We start from the raw sequence: 24123 nt of genomic DNA, 5'->3' as shown, positions 1-24123 counted from the left end.
TAACATAGACCTAGTATATTAACAGATCTACTGTATACCAACTATTTTTAACATATTCCTACTGTATTAACATATCTACTTTACTAACATAGACATACTGTATCAACTCAGACCTACTTTCTGTAGGCCTGTCTGCATCTGCAACTAACAAATTTAAAGTACTAAAATGTTGTGATCCTAAACCTTCGTTGGATTAAAACATTGTAATTGATGCAACACCAAAGTGGCACCCCACCTATGGTATGTTTTGGTAAACAGCTGAGGCTTCAGGCTTGGGGATATTAAACCTCCAGATCCTAGACAGAGCTGAGACAACTCATTGTAGTTTGCATATACACTGTTCACAAAGGTTTCTGATGGGGTACAACAAAATAAGATCAGGAAACATATAAAATTACTTTTCTTTAAGAATCAATTGGTATACAGTATATTGTTAATGTAGAAATTCAATAAATATATAGCAGCTGTCATGTACTCTTAAAAGAGGACTTTGCAACCCTTAAACCCGCTCCTCAAGAGGTTTCTGTATTGTCCTTCCTAGCCACTGGTGATGTATTCTCGTTGTTGCTGGCTCTTTGGGATTTTAGCCCGGATATCTGTACAAGCATACTGCTGAACAACTGCTGAAGTAAAAGGGGCTTTATAATTTTGGGGGATTTAATTTAGCTTTAGCATTTAGATAACTTCGCAAAACCCAAATAGAAGAAGTATTTAAGTCCACTAACAAATTATTTTAGTTTGCTCTCCTACCTGGGCTGCAGAGACGGCTGTAGTGATAGGGGTTGCAGCATACCGCTGGGCCGTCCAGCGTCCCAAAGCTCCTGCACTCACAGAGCGGCTTGAGCTGGGAGGTGTGCTGGAGGTCCGACCAGCGGTAAAGTTTACACAGGAGCAGAGGAGGGGACAGGGCCGCGTGGCCGCCCAGACGCAGCTCCGTCCGGGAGATCATCACACAATCACTAGGCATTCCTTCTCTGGATTCCACCGCCTCCAGTAAAGTATCCAGCGTTTTCTCCTTGAGGCGTTTTAACAGGGAATATGTGGCGGTTTTTAGTTCTTGCTCCAGTACCGAGCGAGCCTTCGCCGGGGACGGCTCCGGTGCTTCAGGAGAACTGGTGTCCCGGGCACCAGCTCCTTGGTTCCTAGGAACACAGTAAAAGGAACTTGGTAACGGTTCTCTTCCCAGGGCCATGGGTTCAACTTCACAGTGGTCCCCGTCTTTAAATAAACAACACCCCACAGTCCTGCACTCTCTGTCCTGCCTGGACCGGAGACTGTCCTGCTCCGACCCCTGGACACACGCAGACACCAAACTCCCATCTTGGTCCGAACTGACCCCTACCCAGCCGTCCCTCTCCGGCGAGTTAAAGGCACACGAGTCCACTACAGGTGATCCGGTAGGCGTCATCGGTCGGAGATCCGTTTTGGGAATCTTCTCCGGGTTGTGGCAGGCGGTGAACAACGAATCGTCCCCGGGACAGCCCTCGCTATTTGGGTCATTATTTGAATCATCTCCCACCTCACTGTCTGGAATCAAACGGCTTCTCCAGAGTCGCCGCACAAGACCTGAGCGTTTCGTCCTGAACATACGACAATTTGAAATTCTATATGTGTTTTTCTCTCTAGGCTACTTTTGTTTCGGGCCGCTGAAGGGAAAGCTCAAAGTTTACTGGGTACGCGGTCTGTGGACATGAACGTCAGCGGAACGCCGTGCAGGGCATGCACAGCCAACGGGTGGGCCTCCGTGACCCAACAGTAACATTAAGGTTATTTTGTTGCATCTACGACCACAAACCAATTGCCAATTTAACAATAATACTGAAACACTGAAATCAAAATGCATGCATACTGGATACGTAGTCGATACTATGCAAAACGGGTCTTTTTGTGCAGAGAGTCTGTAATTGATCCGAGTAGTTTATTGCTGTGCATCGGAAAGAATGAAAAAAAAAATCATGCACATGATATTAGCATAGGACAATAGCTAGAAGTAGGCTTAACTCAAGTTAAAACCAGACCTAGAAAACCTCGCGCACACAGTGTGTAGTTTCGGACTTTGGAATGAACCCCCTCACATCTCCCGGTACGGAGTGCACAACATGAATGAGACTTGTAATCCAAGTGATTAAAATCCCCAGAAATCCGTTATGCATCCAGATTCGGGTTGTATCCCAACGTCCCAGTAGTCGCACTCTCTCTGTAATTCCCAAATATTCACGCGACCTAGAATCTAGAAAGTCTCATTCACAAACGGCACACTCGCCTCCTCGCCCTCGGTTCCGTGGTGAATACTAGGCAAGCAAAACCGAGTAGCCGATGTCTCTTCCTTCCTCAGTTCCTTTTTTTCTTCTCCCCTTTGCTCTCTCCGACACACACGCACACATGCAGGCGCACGCACACAGGCAGGCGCGCGCGCACACACACGCACATACACGCACACACCCTAGGCCCCCGAGGAGAGCAATGGAGCCATTGGCTGCCTATCATCATGTGCTAGTCTAGACACATTGGCGGCTGCAAGCTGCACTGATTGTTGCGCAAACAAGGTTTCAAGTTTCCTAACTCTTAAAGGCGTAACATCCTACAGAGTTTTAACGTCAATATTTTGACTCACCTAGGCATATATATTATAATCTCGACAAGGTTTAAGAAAAAAAAAAAAAGATGTAAATAACAGAATTGCAATAAAGACACTATTCAGCCATTACATTTTTTAATTACCAACAAGCAACAGGACACAAACAGTGTTCTGACGGCAAAGCCAAGCCGACAAATTGCTGTGAACGTTGATCTCACTCCAACGTCTTGCACCCTCCCTGTGCTCGAGCCATTGTGGCGCTGTGCTGTGGGCGCCAGGAAGGTAACTCAGTGTCTGTGTGTCAGTGTGCGCGTGTACGTGTGTGCGTAAACGTGTGTGTGTGTGAGTGTGTGTCGGAGTGTGTGTCAGTGGTGGCTTCTGATTGGCTGTGTAGTAAGGGCGGTACCAAATTTTGACAGAATTTTAAAATCAACAGACATGTATTGATCCCTTGAAGCAAAACCTTATTGCTGAAATAAACAAAACTATTCTAATATTTGGCTCTTTTAAATGCAGGGCAGGAATAAATTATATTGGCAAGTGGCAAGACATAGACACAGTGGTGGGCCACCCATTAGGGCATCAGAGAATGCATTGTACAACGGGCGAAGCTTCGTTAGTGATCAGCAATTCATATTTTTGACAATCAGGTGGGGCACTGCCCCTTCTTCTTCCTCCAAACATGGCGAGTGGAGTTTAGGCCAAAAAGCTCTATTTTTGTCTCATCAGACCACATGACCTTCTCCCATTCCTACTCTGGATCATCCAGATGGTCATTGGCAAACTTCAGACGGGCCTGGACATGCTCTGGCTTGAGCAGGGGGACCTTGCGTGCGCTGCAGGATTTTAATCCATGACGGCGTAGTGTGTTACTAATGGTTTTCTTTAAGACTGTGGTCCCATCTCTCTTCAGGTCATTGACCAGGTCCTGCTGTGTAGTTCTGGGCTGATCCCTCACCTTCCTCATGATCATTGATGCCCCACAAAGTGAGATCTTGCATGGAGCCCCAGACCGAGGGAGACTGACCATCTTCTTGAACTTCTTCCATTTTCTAATAATTGTGCCAACAGTTGTTGCCTTCTCACCAAGCTGCTTGCCTATTGTCCTGTAGCCCATCCCAGCCTTGTGCAGGTCTACAATTTTATCCCTGATGTCCTTACACAGCTCTCTGGTCTTGGCCATTGTGGAGAGGTTGGAGTCTGTTTGATTGAGTGTGTGGACAGGTGTCTTTTATAAGGACAGGTAACGAGTTCAAACAGGTGAAGTTAATACAGGTAATGAGTGGAGAACAGGAGGGCTTCTTAAAGAAAAACTAACAGGTCTGTGAGAGCCGTAATTCTTACTGGTTGATCAAATACTTATGTCATGCAATAAAATGCAAATAAATTATTTATTTATGTGATTTTCTGGATTTGTTTTAGATTATGTCTCTCACAGTTGAAGTGTACCTATGATAAAAATGACAGACCTCTACATGCTTTGTAAGTAGGAAAACCTGCAAAATCGGCTGTGTATCAAATTGTTCTCCCCACTGTAGGTGTGTTTTATGTGTGTCTGTGTGTGCTATATGCACTCACCTAAAGGATTATTAGGAACTGTGTTTGACCCCCTTTCGCCTTCAGAACTGCCTTAATTCTACGTGGCATTGATTCAACAAGGTGCTGAAAGCATTCTTTAGAAATGTTGGCACATATTGATAGGATAGCATCTTGCAGTTGATGGAGATTTGTGGGATGCACATCCAGGGCACGAAGCTCCCATTCCACCACATCCCAAAGATGCTCTATTGGGTTGAGATCTGGTGACTGTGGGGGCCATTTCAGTACAGTGAACTCATTGTCATGTTCAAGAAACCAATTTGAAATGATTCAAGCTTTGTGACATGGTGCATTATCCTGCTGGAAGTAGCCATCAGAGGATGGGTACATGGTGGTCATAAAGGGATGGACATGGTCAGAAACAATGCTCAGGTAGGCCGTGGCATTTAAACAATGCCCAATTGGCACTAAGGGGCCTAAAGTGTGCCAAGACATCCCCCACACCATTACACAACCACCACCAGCCTGCACAGTGGTAACAAGGCATGATGGATCCATGTTCTCATTCTGTTTACACCGAATTCTGACTCTACCATCTGAATGTCTCAACAGAAATCCAGACTCATCAGACCAGGTAACATTCTTCCAGTCTTCAACTGTCCAATTTTGGTGAGCTCGTGCAAATTGTAGCCTCTTTTTCCTATTTGTAGTGGAGATGAGTGGTACCCGGTGAGGTCTTCTGCTGTTGTAGCCCATCCGCCTCAAGGTTGTGCGTGTTGTGGCTTTACAAATGCAAATACAAATGCTGCATACCTCGGTTGTAACAAGTGGTTATTTCAGTCAAAGTTGCTCTTCTATCAGCTTGAATCAGTCGGCCCATTCTCCTCTGACCTCTAGCATCAACAAGGCATTTTCGCCCACAGGACTGTCGCATACTGTTACCATTCTTTGTAAACCCTAGAAATGGTTGTGCGTGAAAATCCCAGTAACTGAGCAGATTGTGAAATACTCAGACCAGCCCGTCTGGCACCAACAACCATGCCACGCTCAAAATTGCTTAAATCACCTTTCTTTCCCATTCTGACATTCAGTTTGGAGTTCAGGAGATTGTCTTGACCAGGACCACACCCCTAAATGCATTGAAGCAACTGCCATGTGATCGGTTGATTAGATAATTGCATTAATGAGAAATTGAACAGGTGTTCCTAATAATCCTTTAGGTGAGTGTACATATGTAGGTTTGTTTAACGTGTGTGTGTGTGTGTCTCTCAGTCTCTCTCCACCTGCACACAAGGAAGCCCGGGCATTCCATCCCATGACCTCATGAGGCACGTGGGACAGAGCCCCTCATTATGATCTGAACACAGCCATGTCCGTCAGGCAGACGGCTACACGCCAGGGCCGATTGGCTACGGCTACACGCCAGGGCCGATTGGCTACGGCTACACCGCAGCGTCCTGATCAAGTCTAGATAGTCTGTATGTTTTGCCGGCCTGTTATGTATGTTATTTGTTATTTTATGTTTTTGGTTATTAATACCCAAAGTGTGTCGCACATGGTAATATCATCGGTAGAAAAGGACTTGACTGGTCAACACTGCATATTGCTGAAATTACCTTGTTGTCAGTAAAGCAATTTATTATATTTCTGTGGTATTACAGTCTGTTTGTATGTGAGTGTGTGTGTGGTTCAGATATGTAGAAATATATATATCTGATGTACTACAGTGCCTGTTAGTGTTTAAATTATGCTGAAAATACCATTGGTGGGGAAGGTGGATAAACATTCCAGTGATGGAGGATTTCTAAGTACCAGTAAAGGTTAAGGGTCATTTTGCTACACCTAGACATTTTGATTGCAGCTGATGGAGGTAAGTGTCTGTATCTGGTAAGAGGCAGATCTGGTGAGTTCCAGGTGAATAAGGTATTTCCAGGTCTGTGTGTCTCTCTCACTTCTCTCTGTAAGCTCCTTTAAAATAACACCTAGGTAGGACCCCGAATGACAAAGTGGTTTAAGGCTTTGGCTTGCAGGGCAGGTAGACCGTGGGCAGAAGTGGTTTAAGGCTTTGGCTTGCAGGGCAGGTAGACCGTGGGCAGGAGTTGGGGTCCTAAAGTCGCATTCCTCCAGTCCCCTGGGGGAGTTGCTGAGGAAGTATGGGTGGATGTTGGACAGGTGCAGCCTTTTTTCGTTGCACTCTGGCGATTCCTAGTGGTATGTTGGTCACCGTCAAGCTGGGGAAAGTGCTCTCCTCCGGTGCGTTTTCTCCTCTGGCGCATTTCTGCCAGAAAACACGACCTAGTTGAGAGAGCAGATTGGCTCAGCGTGGTGCGCATCGGCGAACATCATCAGGATCGTTAGTCGTACCGGGATTTTCAACTCTCCCAAATGTTTCGATGAGACCTGCAGATTGGACATAAAGAAATCGGTAATGGTACAAAATGGAGAACCATTTTAAAAATCATCATATTGATAATAAAAAAAAAATGAACTAGTACTCCTACTCAGTACTCAGTTATTACTACCACCACTATGACAAATTTACTGCTACTAATAACAATTCATATTAAAGCCTTATTGTTTATTAATAAATATTGTTATTGTATAGTATTCTTAATATAACCTGTGTTGTCCTGTTCAATGATGTCATCAAAGAGTTAAAGTTTTCTCCAGACCCGCCTACTGGTTTGGCCAAGCCCCTCCATGTAATTACTGGCTCTTATTGGCCAGGAGTCCAGAATCAGTCAGGGAGAAAAAAAAGTAAAAGGAAGCTGCCCCGCCCACCGTGGAGAGAGTGAATGAAATACATTCCTAACATCCTGGCGTCCTGCCTGTGGGCAGCATCACACGGCATTCTAACATTCTTCAGTCAAAAAAAGGCCCCTTTTCCCTATATGGTGGTGTGTCCTGCCTACACCATATACCGGACCATGAACACTGTAATTCCTATATAGAGCACTACCTTGGACCTGGGCAGTGTCTTGGGAAATGTATATATTTTCCCCTGAACCAGTGACTGTGAGAAGGGCTCATGTTCCTTCAGGGTGTGTGTGTGTGTGTTAGGGAGAGAGAGGTCACTGAGTGTAGGAGACGTTACAAACAGGCACCTGTTGCAGATACAGGCTCCATTCTAAATGACCCCCTATTCCCTATTTAAGGACTGTGCGCCCTAGTTAAGTAGGGCACTAGATGGAGAATGTGCTGCCCACGTTCTCCTTTGTAAATCAGTCCCATGTTAGACATGCAAAACAAAACTTTCCAGAGCAGGACTTCAATTTCAATTATACATATTTCTTATATTTTTTATATTTAAAATGGAAATGTATTATATTTGAAATGAAATTTATATGAAATCAAAATAAACCCAAAATAACCATTTATTATTAAGATATTAGTCTAGGTGGATAGAACGTCCATATTTTATTAAAATGGGGAGTAATTTTACATTTATAAAGACTGGAGCTGTGGACAGCACAGTTATGGACGGCACAGTTGTGGACCTAATACGTAACCCCAATCTTAATTGCTAACCTTAATCATAATTCTAACCTTTATCATTCATAATTCCCAACCTTATCCCTTAACCTAAAATATCCCTAACCATGATTCTTAAACTGAACCATAAGACACCTGTATTGTTCCTTGACTTTGTCTCTCCCTGGACAGATGTGCCGTGTGAGACTGGTTGAGCCCATAAGAGTGTGTGTGTGACTGGTTGAGCCCATTAGAGCATGTGTGTGTGACTGGTTGAGCCCATTAGAGCATGTGTGTGTCACTGGTTGAGCCCATTAGAGCATGTGTGTGTGACTGGTTGAGCCCATTAGAGCATGTGTGTATGACTGGTTGAGCCCATTAGAGCATGAGTTTATGACTGTTTGAGCCCATTAGAGCATGTGTGTGTGACTGGTTGAGCCCATTAGAGCATGTGTGTGTGACTGGTTGAGCCCATTAGAGCATGTGTGTGTGACTGGTTGAGCCCATTAGAGCATGTGTGTGTCACTGGTTGAGCCCATTAGAGCATGTGTGTGTGACTGGTTGAGCCCATTAGAGCATGTGTGTATGACTGGTTGAGCCCATTAGAGCATGAGTTTATGACTGTTTGAGCCCATTAGAGCATGAGTTTATGACTGTTTGAGCCCATTAGAGCATGTGTGTGTGACTGGTTGAGCCCATTAGAGCATGTGTGTATGACTGGTTGAGCCCATTAGAGCATGTGTGTGTCACTGGTTGAGCCCATTAGAGCATGTGTGTGTGACTGGTTGAGCCCATTAGAGCATGTGTGTATGACTGGTTGAGCCCATTAGAGCATGTGTGTGTCACTGGTTGAGCCCATTAGAGCATGTGTGTGTCACTGGTTGAGCCCATTAGAGCATGTGTGTGTCACTGGTTGAGCCCATTAGAGCATGTGTGTGTCACTGGTTGAGTCCATTAGAGCATATGTGTGTGACTGGTTGAGCCCATTAGAGCATGTGTGTATGACTGGTTGAGCCCATTAGAGCATGTGTGTGTCACTGGTTGAGCCCATTAGAGCATGTGTGTGTGACTGGTTGAGCCCATTAGAGCATGTGTGTATGACTGGTTGAGCCCATTAGAGCATGTGTGTGTCACTGGTTGAGCCCATTAGAGCATGGGTGTGTGACTGGTTGAGCCCATTAGAGCATGTGTGTGTCACTGGTTGAGCCCATTAGAGCATGTGTGTGTCACTGGTTGAGCCCATTAGAGCATGTGTGTATGACTGGTTGAGCCCATTAGAGCATGTGTGTGTCACTGGTTGAGCCCATTAGAGTATGTGTGTGTGACTGGTTGAGCCCATTAGAGCATGTGTGTGTCACTGGTTGAGCCCATTAGAGCATGTGTGTGTGACTGGTTGAGCCCATTAGAGCATGTGTGTATGACTGTAAGGAAAGACAGGGTGAAAGAGGAGCTGCTGACTCGGGCTGAGGGTCTAAAACAGCTGTTCGTCAGCCTGTCCAGACTGCAAGATGAGAATGAAGTCGTCCCCATTCAGGTTTGTAAGGCTCCTGGTCGATTTGGAACCACTGCCTACGTGTCCCGAAGACCCTTCAATTTGTGTTCAGATTCTTTGACTCAACTCAAGTGACATTACGGAATGTATGGATTATTATATTTCACTTGAGTCATTTTGCAGACGCTTTTTCCAGCTTACTTCTTTCCCAGGTAAAAGCACGAGTCCACATTCTGATTTACAGCAGTTACCCACATGGGAACAATTAAGCTTAACTGCCTTGTTTAGGGGACCAAATGACATGTGCTCACCTTGCCAGCTCTTGGATTCAACCTAGCTGCTGCTCCACCCACTAGCCTACCTGACACCAGTGGAGACGTTGGATTCCTTGGGTCTTTTCGTCCAATCTAAGTGAAATATTTTTTGCTCTGTTTATTACGGCATGTATAACTTGCTTGTGTGATTATAAACAGACGTCTGCTTGCTTGCCTTATAATGGACTGTTTACTTCTCACAACTTCTCCCTCACCCTCTTCCCCATCTTCGAAGCACCTGCCAGACAGGCTTGTGAATGTCCCGTTATCTCTCAGCAGCAGAACGTCTGTCAAGAGTCAGTCAGTGTAGGAGCAGCATAGGACAAAGCAAGAAAATAAATGGATATTCCTCACTTATTTAGAAAGGAAAAAGGCAAATGCAAGCATTTTTAACAGGATTTGGTGACAGTGATGAGTTAGTGATGATGCCAGAAACTCAAAGTGTAGCAGCAGAAACAGTAAGCTCCCCCAAAAGTCGTTAGCACCCAATTATATCATTATTAAACTATTAGCTTGCAATTCAGCAATATATGAAGAAAATGGATGAGCTAAAAATGTATATAGTCATTAGGGGATGTTTTCTTAGCTAATGACAGCTAACCTGACTATGACTCATAATTTTTCTGACAGTGAGAGTGCCCCTCTGTGGACTGAAGCTTAGTTTCTGGACCAACAAACCCGCTTCTGATTCTGCCGGACTGCCGGACTGCTTCTGAACCAACAGCCCCGTCAGCCTGCTTCTGAACCAACAGCCCTGCCCGCCTGCTTCTGAACCAACAGCCCTATTGACCTGCTTCTGAACCAGCAGCCCTGCCGGACTGCTTCTGAACCTACAGCCCTGCCGGACTGCTTCTGAACCAACAGCCCCGTCAGCCTGCTTCTGAACCAACAGCCCTGCCCGCCTGCTTCTGAACCAACAGCCCTATTGACCTGCTTCTGAACCAACAGCCCTGCCCGCCTGCTTCTGAATCAACAGCCCTATTGACCTGCTTCTGAACCAGCAGCCCTGCCGGACTGCTTCTGAACCTACAGCCCTGCTGGCCTGCTGGTCCCTGGATGGGAGACCAAATTCTGCTGGTGGTGTTGTGGGACAGCCCCCTTCCTCTGATCTGAAAATCAAACCCCAATGCCCCAGGGCAGTGAAACACTGCACAAGGTGGGTGCCACCTTCAGGTATTGGAACAGGTGGCCTGACTGTCTATGGTCACCAAAGAGCCCGTGGAACTAATCTTAAGACTAGTTGTGTTAACTAGTTGTGTCTCCCAAATAAATGTCCAGTCTGACCCTCATATCAACATGGCCACCTAGTCATCTCCAGCTTCATCCGCACCTAATCATCCCCAGCTTCATCCACACCTAATCATCGCCGGCTTCATCCACACCTAATCATCCCCAGCTTCATCCACACCTAATCATCCCCAGCTTCATCCACACCTAATCATCCCCAGCTTCATCCACACCTAATCATCTCCAGCTTCATCAACACCTAATCATCCCCAGCTTCATCCACACCTAATCATCCCCAGCTTCATCCACACCTAATCATCCCCAGCTTCATCCACACCTAATCATCCCCAGCTTCATCCACACCTAATCATCCCCAGCTTCATCCACACCTAATCATCCCCAGCTTCATCCACACCTAATCATCCCCAGCTTCCAATCTAATCGGTTACATCTGGGCACCTGAGGAGATGCAGGGAGACAGTGAACAGTATAAAATGTAGGGTGGCAGTTTAACTGTTGGTTTCTGAATGAGCAAATAAAACACCTAAAAGTTAAAACAGTTCTGTAAATAACAGTCATCAAAGAGCAATTTTCTATAACCTAAACGAAAAACACTCAAGCCTCAACTCAAAAGACTAAAGCAATGCAAACATACCAGTTAAGTCGAACAAACAAACCTTTCAAAGTATTCCTTTGTCTGGGTCTGTTACAGCATTGGTATACTTTGTGTGAGTGAAAAAAGAAGCAGAGAGAGACAGAAAGAGAGGCAAGGAGAGAGAATGACAGCCTCAGGGAAAGAAAGATGGAATCATCTTTAATTGGAGCCAATCTGATTCATTTGGTTGTGTTGGAGACGGCTGGTCCAGGGAACTGGAGACTGAAGCTGAGTGTATGTGTGTAAGAGAACAAAAGAGAGTGTATCTTTGTGTGTGTGTGTGAGTGCGCGCACGCGTCTGCAGGGGAAAATCAGCTCCCCAGGGTCATGCTCTCAACAATTGTCCATAAGCCAGACCTCCAGATTTGAACTGCTGTCGGGCTGGTTTGGGTGATGATGCCCCTAGAGTTGGAAATTGGGTGATAGCAGTGAAGCTAAAGGGTGACCCTCTCTTTCATCCCTCTATAGCTGCACACTTCCAGAGGGGTTTGACCCTGCAGAAGTGAATGTAAGTAGGTGGCTTATTGCTCATGTGCACTGCCTTGGAATCATAAAATATGACTGATAGGGTACACTGTAGAATGAACTTTGAAATGGCTGTGAAACAATTGCTATGAAATGTGTCAAAGGAGCTAGCTAAGAGGCTATTAACAGCAAGATGTCCTCGCTTGTCATGATTCACCCTGGGTTACTATACCTCTGAGCATATCTAGACATCACCAGTACAACAGTACACACGAACACAACACGCACAGATACACACAGATACACATGCACACACATTTATACATATAAAGACACACACAGATTAATGCACAGCTTTAAGTCAATAAACCAACCTCTGAGGGTTACCCTTTCAAAATCCATGTAGTGTTGTATGCTTCACACTGCCATCTCTCCTGTCTCTCTCTTGCTCTCACTCTCTCTCTCTCTCTCACACACACACACACACACACAAACACACAGGCGCCTTGCCTTCTAAGCCTAAGGGCCCCTCCAACCACAATATGCCTGTCAGCCAGGGGACTTTCCCATGGACACCATTTAGCCTGAATGTGTGTGTGTGTCTTAGTGTGTGTGTGTCTTAGTATATGTATGTCTTACTGTGTGTGTGTGTGTGTGTGTGTGTCAGTGTGTTTGTGTCTTACTGCATGTGTGTGTGTCTTAGTGTGTGTGTATCTTAGTATATGTATGTCTTACCGTGTGTGTGCGTGTGTGCGTGTCTTAATGTGTGTGTGTGTGTCTTAATGTGTGTGTGTCTTAGTGTGTGTGTATCTTAGTATATGTATGTCTTACCGTGTGTGTGTGTCTTAATGTTTGTGTGTGTGTGTCTTAGTGTGTGTGTATCTTACTGTATGTGTGTGTGTGGGTGTCTTAGTGTGTGTGTGTTTCTGTATGTGTGGCCCACTTAACACCCACCTCATCATCCACCTCAACACACACCTCATCATCCACCTCATCATCCACCTCATCATCCACCTAAACACCCACTTCAACACCCACCGCAAAACCCACCTCAACACCCCAGCTTAACACCCAGCTCAACACCCACCTCAGCATTCTCCTTTAAACCCACCTCAACACTTCAGCTCAACACCTCAGCTCAACATTTACCCCAACACCCCAGCTCAACACCCACCTCAACACTTCAGCTCAACACCTCAGCTCAACATTTACCTCAACACCCCAGCTCAACACCCACCTCAACACTTCAGCTCAACACCTCAGCTCAACATTTACCTCAACACCCCAGCTCAACACCCACCTCAACACCCCAGCTCAACATTTACCTCAACACCCCACGCAACACCCCCCTCAACACCCCAGCTCAACACCCACCTCAACACTTCAGCTCAACACCCCAGCTCAACATTTACCTCAACACCCCACGCAACACCCCCCTCAACACCCCAGCTCAACATCTACCTCAACACCCCAGCTCAACACCCACCTCAACACCCCAGCTCAAAATTTACCTCAACATCCACCTCGACACCCACTTTAAACATACACCCCGCCTCAACACCCCTCCTCAACACATTGCAGTTTAAAATATATAAAATGCTATATGCACAGTCTGTTGGGTTGGAATATACACTCACCTAAAGTATTATTAGGAACACCTGTTCAATTTCACATTAATGCAATTATCTAATTAACCAATCACATGACAGATGCTTCAATACATTTAGGGGTGTGGTCCTGGTCAAGACAATCTCCTGAACACCAAACTGAATGTCAGAATGGGAAAGAAAGGTGATTTAAGCAATTTTGAGCATGGCATGGTTGTTCACAATCTGCTCAGTTACTGGGATTTTCACGCACAACCATTTCTAGGGTTTACAAAGAATGGTGTGAAAAGGGAAAAACATCCAGTATGCGGCAGTCCTGTGGGCGAAAATGCCTTGTTGATGCTAGAGGTCAAAGGAGAATGGGCCGACTGATTCAAGCTGATAGAAGAGCAACTTTGACTAAAATAACCACTTGTTACAACCGAGGTATGCAGCAAAGCATTTGTGAAGCCACAACACGCACAACCTTGAGGCGAATGGGTTACAACAGCAGAAGACCCCACCGGGTACCACTCATCTTCACTACAAATAGGAAAAAGAGGCTACAATTTGCACAAGCTCACCAAAATTGGACAGTTGAAGACTGGAAGAATGTTGCCTTGTCTGATGAGTCTCGATATCTGTTGAGACATTCAGATGGTAGAGTCAGAATTTGGCGTAAACAGAATGAGAACACCACCACCACCAGCCTTGTTACCACTGTGCAGGCTGGTGGTGGTGTTATGGTGTGGGGGATGTTTTCTTGGCACACTTTAGGCCCCTTAATGCCAAGTGGGCATCGTTTAAATGCCACGGCCTACCTGAGCATTGTTTCTGACCATGTCCATCCCTTTATGACCACCATGTATCCATCCTCTGATGGCTACTTCCAGCAGGATAATGCACCATGTCACAAAGCTTGAATCATTTCAAATTGGTTTCTTGAACATGACAATGAGTTCACTGTACTGAAATGGCCCCCACAGTCACCAGATCTCAACCCAATAGAGCATCTTTGGGATGTGGTGGAACGGGAGCTTCGTGCCCTAGATGTGCATCCCACAAATCTCCATCAACTGCAAGATGCTATCCTATCAATATGGGCCAACATTTCTAAAGAATGCTTTCAGCACCTTGTTGAATCAATGCCACGTAGAATTCAGGCAGTTCTGAAGGCGAAAGGGGGTCAAACACAGTATTAGTATGGTGTTCCTAATAATCCTTTAGGTGAGTGTATATATATACAGTGGGGAGAACAAGTATTTGATACACTGCTGATTTTGCAGGTTTTCCTACTTACAAAGCATGTAGAAGTCTGTCATTTTTATCATAGGTACTCTTCAACTGTGAGTGACAGAAACTAAAACAAAAATCCAGAAAATCACATTGTATGAATTGTAAGTAATTAATTTGCATTTTATTGCATGACATAAGTATTTGATACATCAGAAAAGCAGAACTTAATATTTGATACAGAAACCTTTGTTTGCAATTACAGAGATCATACGTTTCCTGTAGGTCTTGACCAGGTTTGCACACACTGCAGCAGGGAGTTTGGCCCACTCCTCCAGACAGACCTTCTCCAGATCCTTCAGGTTTCGGGCGATCACTGGGCATTACGGACTTTCAGCTCCCTCCAAAGATTTTCTATTGGGTTCAGGTCTGGAGACTGGCTAGGCCATTCCAGGACCTTGAGATGCTTCTTACGGAGCCACTCCTTAGTTGCCCTGGCTGTGTGTTTCGGGTCGTTGTCATGCTGGAAGACCCAGCCACAAACCATCTTCAATGTTCTTACTGAGGGAAGGAGGTTGTTGGCCAAGATCTCGCGATACATGGCCCCATCCATCCTCCCCTCAATATGATGCAGTCGTCCTGTCCCCTTTGCTGAAAAGCATCCCCAAAGAATGATGTTTCCACCTCCATGCTTCACGGTTGGGATGGTTTTCTTGGGTTTGTACTCATCCTTCTTCTTCCTCCAAACACGGCAAGTGGAGTTTAGACCAAAAAGCTCTATTTTTGTCTCATCAGACAACATGACCTTCTCCCATTCCTCCTCTGGATCATCCAGATGGTCATTGGCAAACTTCAGACGGGCCTGGACATGCGCTGGCTTGAGCACGGGGACCTTGCGTGCGCTGCAGGATTTTAATCCATGACGGCGTAGTGTGTTACTAATGGTTTTCTTTGAGACTGTGGTCCCATCTCTCTTCATGTCATTGACCAGGTACTGCCGTGTAGTTCTGGGCTGATCCCTCACCTTCCTCATGATCATTGATGCCCCACGAGGGGAGATCTTGCATGGAGCCCCAAACCGAGGGAGATTGACTGTCATCTTGAACCTCTTATTTTTTAATAATTGCGCCAACAGTTGTTCCCTTCTCACCAAGCTGCTTGCCTATTGTCCTGTAGCCCATCCCAGCCTTGTGCAGGTCTACAATTTTATCCCTGATGTCATTACACAGCTCTCTGTTCTTGGTCATTGTGGAGAGATTGGAGTCTGTTAGATTTAGTGTGTGGACAGGTGTCTTTTATACAGGTAACAAGTTCAAACAGGTGCAGTAAATACAGGTAATGAGTGGGGAACAGGAGGGCTTCTTAAAGAAAAACTAACAGGTCTGTGAGAGCCGGAATTCTTACTGGTTGTTAGGTGATTTAAAAATCATACAATGTGATTTTTGTCTCTCACAGTTGAAGTGTACCTATGATAAAAGTTACAGACCTCTACATGCTTTTTAAGTAGGAAAACCTGCAAAATCGACAGTGCATCAAATACTTGTTCTCCCCATTGTATATATATATACAGGTACTGGTCATAAAATTTGAATATCATCAAAAAGTTGATTTATTTCAGTAATTCCATTCAAAAAGTGAAACTTGTATAATGTATACGTTCATTCCACACAGACTGATATATTTCAAGTGTTTTTTTGATGTTTTGATGATTATAACTGACAACTAATGAAAACCCCAAATTCAGTATATCAGAAAATTAGAATATTGTGAAAAGGTTCAATTTTGAAGACACCTGGTGCCACACTCTAATCAGCTAATTAATCCAAAACACCTGCAAAGGTCTTTAAATGGTCTCTCAGTCTAGTTCTGTAGGCAACACAATCATGGGGAAGACTGCTGACTTGACAGCTGTTCAGAAGACGACCATTGACACCTTGCACAAGGAAGGCAAGACACAAAAGGTCATAGCTAAAGAGGCTGGCTGTTCACAGAGCTCTGTGTCCTAGCACATTAATAGAGAGGCGAAGGGAAGGAAAAGATGTGGTAGAAAAAAGTGTACAAGCAATAGGGATAACCGCACCCTGGAGAGGATTGTGAAACAAAACCCATTCATAAATGTGGGGGACATTCACAAAGAGTGGACTGCAGCTGGAGTCAGTGCTTCAAGAACCACCACGCACAGACGTTTGCAAGACATGGGTTTCAGCTGTTGCATTCCTTGTATCAAGCCACTCTTGAACAAGACACAGCGTCGGAAGCGTCTTGCCTGGGCTAAAGACAAAAAGGACTGGACTGCTGCTGAGTTATGTTCTCTGATGAAAGTACATTTTGCATTTCCTTTGGAAATCAAGGTCCCAGAGTCTGGAGGAAGAGAGGAGAGGCACAGAATCCACGTTGCTTGAAGTCCAGTGTAAAGTTTCCACAGTCAGTGATGGTTTGGGGTGCCATGTCATCTGCTGGTGTTGGTCCACTTTGTTTTCTGAGGTCCAAGATCAACGCAGCCGTCTACCAGGAAGTTTTAGAGCACTTCATGCTTCCTGCTGCTAACCAACTTTATGGAGATGCAGATTTCATTTTCCAACAGGACTTGGCACCTGCACGCATTGTCAAAACTACCAGTACCTGGTTTAAGGACCATGGTATCCCTGTTCTTAATTAGCCAGCAAACTCGCCTGACCTTAACCCTATAGAAAATCTATGGGGTATTGTGAAGAGGAAGATGCGATACGCCAGACCCAACAATGCAGAAGAGCTGAAGGCCACTATCAGAGCAACCTGGGCTCTCATAACACCTGAGCAGTGCCACAGACTGATCGACTCCATGCCACGCCGCATTGCTGCAGTAATTCAGGAAAAAGGAGCCCCAACTAAGTATTGAGTGCTGTACATGCTCATACTTTTCATGTTCATACTTTTCAGTTGGCCAACATCTCTAAAAATATTTTTTTTGTATTGGTCTAATATTCTAATTTTCGGAGATACTGAATTTGGGATTTTCATTAGTTGTCAGTTATAATCATCACAATTAAAAGAAATATACATTTGAAATATATCAGTCTGTGTGTAATGAATGAATATAATATACAAGTTTCACTTTCTGAATGGAATTACTGAAATAAATCAACTTTTTGATGATATTCTAATTTTATGACCAGCACCTGTATATTGTAACAGAGTAGAATCAAATACTATGTAGTAATATACAAAGGGGGAGGAGACATGAAGAGACGAGAAGCTGATGAAGAAAGGAGAAGAGAGAAATGGGGAGGAGCGGAAAGGAGAGGTGAAGGGGGAGAGAAGAGAGGTTAGGAGGGGAGAGGTTGGGAGGGGAGAGGTTAGGAGGCCATGTTTGCAAATGCCTTGGACTTCCTCTTGCCTCACACATTATTGTTTTTCCCTGCAAATGATTATCCAAGTGCCTGTGTTGAATTAGTGGCTGACAAAACAATGTCTAATGTTTTGTGCTAAAGTGTTTTTGAACTCTGTGATTACAGTAATAAATTCATAGATCTGGGATTGACAAAGGGCCACTATATCAGCAATATTAAGACTGGTTATGCATCCTAAATGGCACCAATTCCTTATGTATTGCCCTGCTTCAGACCCAGGGCATATGGCAGGTAGTGTATGAAGTAGATCCATCCTAGGTAGTGTATGAAGTAGATCCGTCCTAGGTAGTGTATGAAGTAGGTCCGTCCTAGGTAGTGTATGAAGTAGATCCGTCCTAGGTAGTGTATGAAGTAGATCCGTCCTAGGTAGTGTATGAAGTAGATCCATCCTAGGTAGTGTATGAAGTAGGTCCGTCCTAGGTAGTGTATGAAGTAGATCTGTCCTAGGTAGTGTATGAAGTAGATCCATCCTAGGTAGTGTATGAAGTAGGTCCGTCCTAGGTAGTGTATGAAGTAGGTCCATCCTAGGTAGTGTATGAAGTAGGTCCGTCCTAGGTAGTGTATGAAGTAGATCCGTCCTAGGTAGTGTATGAAGTAGATCCGTCCTAGGTAGTGTATGAAGTAGATCCGTCCTAGGTTGTGTATGAAGTAGATCCATCCTGGGTAGTGTATCAAGTAGGTCCATCCTAGGTAGTGTATGAAGTAGATCCATTCTAGGTAGTGTATGAAGTAGATCCATCCTAGGTAGTGTATGAAGTAGATCCGTCCTAGGTAGTGTATGAAGTAGATCCATCCTAGGTAGTGTATGAAGTAGGTCCGTCCTAGGTAGTGTATGAAGTAGGTCCATCCTAGGTAGTGTATGAAGTAGATCCGTCCTAGGTAGTGTATGAAGTAGATCCGTCCTAGGTAGTGTATGAAGTAGATCCATCCTAGGTAGTGTATGAAGTAGATCCGTCCTAGGTAGTGTATGAAGTAGATCCGTCCTAGGTTGTGTATGAAGTAGATCCATCCTAGGTAGTGTATGAAGTAGGTCCATCCTAGGTAGTGTATGAAGTAGATCCATCCTAGGTAGTGTATGAAGTAGATCCATCCTAGGTAGTGTATGAAGTAGATCCGTCCTAGGTAGTGTATGAAGTAGATCCATCCTAGGTAGTGTATGAAGTAGGTCCGTCCTAGGTAGTGTATGAAGTAGATCCGTCCTAGGTAGTGTATGAAGTAGGTCTGTCCTAGGTAGTGTATGAAGTAGGTCCGTCCTAGGTAGTGTATGAAGTAGATCTGTCCTAGGTAGTGTATGAAGTAGATCCATCCTAGGTAGTGTATGAAGTAGGTCCGTCCTAGGTAGTGTATGAAGTAGATCTGTCCTAGGTAGTGTATGATGTAGATCCGTCCTAGGTAGTGTATGAAGTAGATCCGTCCTAGGTAGTGTATGAAGTAGATCCGTCCTAGGTAGTGTATGAAGTAGGTCCGTCCTAGGTAGTGTATGAAGTAGATCTGTCCTAGGTAGTGTATGAAGTAGATCCATCCTAGGTAGTGTATGAAGTAGATCCATCCTAGGTAGTGTATGAAGTAGATCCGTCCTAGGTTGCTTTCAAATCCTAGGACTCATTACAGGGGGAATGACTCCTTCTCCATACTTATTTCTTCCCCTCATTCTGATACATCATTGATCTTCCAAAGAATACTGTTCAAGAACTGGGATGGCTTTTTTAGAAGTTTTTTGGCAAAATCTGGCCCTTTTATTCTAAAATAGAGGGGAAATAGTGGGGGCTACATATTAAGAGTTGTAAGTCCTAAACCCTTCCTCTAATTTGGATGTGAATAGCTTGGATACCCTTGGATGTGAAATTAAAGCTGATAGACTTGCACTTTAAGCCCATATTTATTATTTAACTGTAACTTTACAGCCAAAATAACAAAACTTGTGTCAGTGTCCAATTATTTCCAGACCTAACTGTATATGTTGAATAAAAGGGGCCCCAGGATAGAGCCTTTCGGAACTCCACATGTCATGTGTGTTCTCTATGATACATAGTTCCCTGTGGAGACAAATTATTCCCTGTTTTGTAAATGAGATTTGAACCAATTTAGGACTGTGTCACTAAGACCAACAAAGTTTTCCAGCCTGTCTATCGGTACTGAAAAACGAATGTGTGTGTGAGTATGTAAATGTGTGTGTGGGTGTGTAAATGTGTGTGTGAGTATGTAAATGTGTGTGGTTAAGGCCACAGGGAGAAACCCCACACCTCATCCCCCTGCCCTCACCCTCCCTTATTCCCCTATCCTCCTTTCTCTCCCCCCTCTCTCACTCTCCATTTCCGCTGTCCCCTTCCACACTCTTTCAGTCTCTCCCTCCCTCCCCATCCTCCTCTCTCTCCACCCTCTCTGCCATATTCTCTCAGTACCAGGATATCCTCCCTGCTAGCTACCCAGAGTGCACCAAGGGGTATTGGCTGATCTATTCTCTCTTTGTGTTTATGTGTTTGTATGTGTGTGGATTGGTCTGTGCACACTCAGTAAAGAAAACCCAGCCAGTGCCAGACTGCTGCTTTACGTATCCTTCCACATTCCTCTGACAGCCCCCTTGTTAACACAACAAGATGGCTTTATTTGGATTAGCTTGATGCAGACACTGTTAAAGTTCAGCTGCTAACACACAAATTGTCCTATTTTCAAAGAAAGCATTTGCTCGTGGTGGGTAGTTGTGTTCTAGAACCGTGGGTCATTGTGTTCTAGAGCTGTTGGTAGTTCTGTTCTAGAACCGTGAGTCATTGTGTTCTAGAGCTGTAGATAGTTGTGTTCTAGAACCGTGGGTCATTGTGTTCTAGAGCTGTAGGTAGTTGTGTTCTAGAACCGTGAGTCATTGTGTTCTAGAGCTGTAGATAGTTGTGTTCTAGAACCGTGGGTCGTTGTGTTCTAGAGCTGTAGGTAGTTGTGTTCTAGAACCGTGAGTCATTGTGTTCTAGAGCTGTAGATAGTTGTGTTCTAGAACTGTGGGTCATTGTGTTCTAGAGCTGTAGGTAGTTCTGTTCTAGAACCGTGGGTCATTGTGTTCTAGAGCTGTAGGTAGTTCTGTTCTAGAACCGTGGGTCATTGTGTTCTAGAGCTGTAGGTAGTTCTGTTCTAGAACCGTGGGTCATTGTGTTCTAGAGCTGTAGATAGTTGTGTTCTAGAACTGTGGGTCATTGTGTTCTAGAGCTGTAGGTAGTTCTGTTCTAGAACCGTGGGTCATTGTGTTCTAGAGCTGTAGATAGTTGTGTTCTAGAACCGTGGGTCATTGTGTTCTAGAGCTGTAGGCATTTGTGTGACTTCCTCTGTCAGACCTATGATGCTCATTAGGCCTTGGAGACAGCTAATCTGGTGTTGGTCCAGATATCACGGCCTGTCTGGCTTCTCTATAAACACACTTCTCTCTTCCTGCTCGGTGCTAAAGCAGGCCGGGTGATAGCGGTATCAGCAGACAGTCAGGCAGACATAAAAACAGAGAGTATCAGCAGATACACACGCAAACAGACAGACAGTATCAACAGATAACCCACGCAAACAGGCAGACCAACAGTATCAGCAGAAAAACTGACAGACGGAGAGACAGACAGACAGGGTTAGAGCGTGTTAATAATAATTCATCCCCAGTAACATACAGAGCACATGTATCCACTGCTGATTATCGTTGAAATATGAAATGTAAAATGAAAAATGAAATACTAGAGAGACAGAAAACCAAGCTGTAAATTATTTTGTTACAAAGAAGATTGGAAGGTAAAGGAGAGGGTATAAGAGTGTATAAGAGTGTATAAAAGTGGAGGATAGAACAGAAGAGTGGAGAATAAGGTAGGGCAGTGTTTCTCAACCCTGCTCCTGGTCGCCCCCCTGCCCTGCATGTTTTAGATCTCTCCCTGCTCCTGGTCTCCCCCCTGCCCTGCATGTTTTAGATCTCTCCCTGCTCCTGGTCACCCCCCTGCCCTGCATGTTTTAGATCTCTCCCTGCTCCTGGTCACCCCCCTGCCCTGCATGTTTTAGATCTCTCCCTGCTCCTGGTCGCCCCCCTGCCCTGCATGTTTTAGATCTCTCCCTGCTCTGTCACACCTGATTCAAATGATCAGCTCATTATCAAATCCTTCATGAGCTACATCAGGTATGGGAGGGCAGGGAGACCTAAAACATGCAGGGTGGGGGGGGGCGTCCAGGAGGAGGTTTGAGAAACACTGGAATAGAGAACAGGAATGGAGTGGAGTTTAGGGGAGTGAAGGAAGACAAGAGAAGGGCAGAGGGGAGAGGAAAGAAGGAGAGGGGAGAGAAATGGAGAGGAGTGGACAATATAGGACAGTGGAGGCCCAGCTCCATTAGGTCTGATAATGGCATCAGTAGATCTGGTAATAGCATCAGTAGGTCTGGTAATGGCATTGGTAGGTCTGGTAATGGCATGAGTAGGTCAGGTAATGGCATCAGTGGGTCTGGTAATGGTATCAGTAGGTCTGGTAAGGGTATCAGTAGGTTTGGTAATGGCATCAGTAGGTCTGGTAATGACATGAGTAGGTCAGGTAATGGCGTCAGTAGGTCTGGTAATGGCATAAACAGGTCTGGTAATGCCATCAGTAGGTCAGATAATGGCATCAGTAGGCCTAGTAATGTAGTTGTAGTGTGTGTGTGTGTGTGTGTTTGTGTGTATGTATTGGTGTGTGCTTGTCACTGCCACATCATCGTCAACAACAGATGTTCTGAATTCAGCACAACAAATTAATTTAACGATGGGCTACTGACCTCTGACCCCCCCCCGACCGCCTTCTGTATTTCCCTCTCACTGTCACTCTATTCCTCTCTTTCTATCTTTCTTTTTATACCAGGTCCAAGGTTGGTGAGGCTGTTAAGGTTGTTACCCAGCTGTTCCTCTGCCCTGGGGAAGGTTTTTCTCTTCCCTGCTGTTAGTTTTTTGACCCAAGTATAGCTTCAGGCTGAGGGGCGTGGCTGTGTGCCCTAACTGCATGCCAGGTTCGGCCAAGCTACAGTTGCTATCCAGAAGACAAGGAGATGTCATACCGGGACGGGAGCCCTTGGAGGTGGTGGGGGGGCTGGTGGTTGTCAGCACCATAGACAGATGAGAGCCTGGCAAGAAGAAGGCAGAAAAGCAGCAGGCTGGTGTGGTGAATGAGTCTGCGGTGATTAATGATAACCTGCACAAAGTGAGTTAACCAGTTAGTGGTGCCAGTGGAGTGCAGTGCCAGTGTTATGGAGATTAGTCAATGTATCTCTGTGGCTGGATACTTGGGAAGAGAAAAGACACATGCCCGCATCCAGCAACAATTTCATTGGCCAGGGATAACCCAGGGTGTTTTGCTGAATTCTAACCTGTCCGGAAATGTCAAGCTACATCTCTTGTAAGGGTTTCAGAAAGGGGGCCTTTGTGTCCACTACCAGTGATTCAGGAACCATTCTCACGTATTGCCATGGATATTGTGGGGCCTTTAGTTCCAAGTAGCTCAGAAAACAAGTACATATTAGGCATATGTGATTATGCCACACGGTACCCAGGGGCTTTTCCCCTAAGGAATATCAAAGCTGAGGCAGTGGGCATCTTAGAACATGTATGGGTTTACCCAAAGAAATAATCACAGAGCAGGGCACATATACAGGTTCCTTAGGATGACGTCCATCTACAGTACTCCTCATCCCCTTGAAACCGATGGTTTGGTGGAACGTTTTAGACGTTAAAAGGAATGCTCCGAAGATTCGTCAGTGAGTCTGGGAAAGGCTGGGATGCACGGCTCCTACTTGCTGTTTGCGTACCAGGAGGTGCTGCAGGGCACTGCAGGCTTCTCACCATTTGAGCTTTTTTGTGGCATTGGTGCAGTAAAGGCTTCTTTCTGGCAACTCGACCATGGAGCTCATTTTTGTTCAAGTACCGTCGCATTGTGCTCCTTGAAACAACCCCACCATCTTTTTCCAGAGCAGCCTGTATTTCTCCTGAGGTTACTTGTGGGTTTTTATTTGTATCCTGAACAATTCTTCTGTTAGTTTTGCCTGAAATCTTTCTTGGTCTGCCTGACCATGGCTTGGTATCGAGACCCCTGAATTTTCCACTTCTTAATAAGGGAATGAACAGTACTGACTGGCATTTGCAAGGCTTGGATATCTCTTTATATCCTTTTCCATCTTTATAAAGTTCCATTACCTTGTTAC

The 24123-nt window shown here is 45.0% G+C and overlaps 1 protein-coding gene across 1 annotated transcript in view; it reads right to left on the bottom strand.

Annotated features, from left to right (window-relative positions):
- The window catches only part of smad6b (SMAD family member 6b), a 31129-nt gene extending 28748 nt beyond the window's left edge, over nt 1-2381 (bottom strand). The window contains exon 1 of the mRNA XM_010905245.4: nt 751-2381. Within this exon, the coding sequence (XP_010903547.2) occupies nt 751-1588 (838 nt within the window). The 5' untranslated portion in view covers nt 1589-2381. The remainder of the gene's footprint in view (nt 1-750) is intronic.
- Between the last annotated feature and the right edge of the window lie 21742 nt (nt 2382-24123).

Source organism: Esox lucius, chromosome 19 (assembly GCF_011004845.1).
Source record: "Esox lucius isolate fEsoLuc1 chromosome 19, fEsoLuc1.pri, whole genome shotgun sequence".
Classification (NCBI taxonomy): Eukaryota; Metazoa; Chordata; class Actinopteri; order Esociformes; family Esocidae; genus Esox; species Esox lucius.
This window is presented reverse-complemented; position numbering and strand designations above follow the sequence as displayed.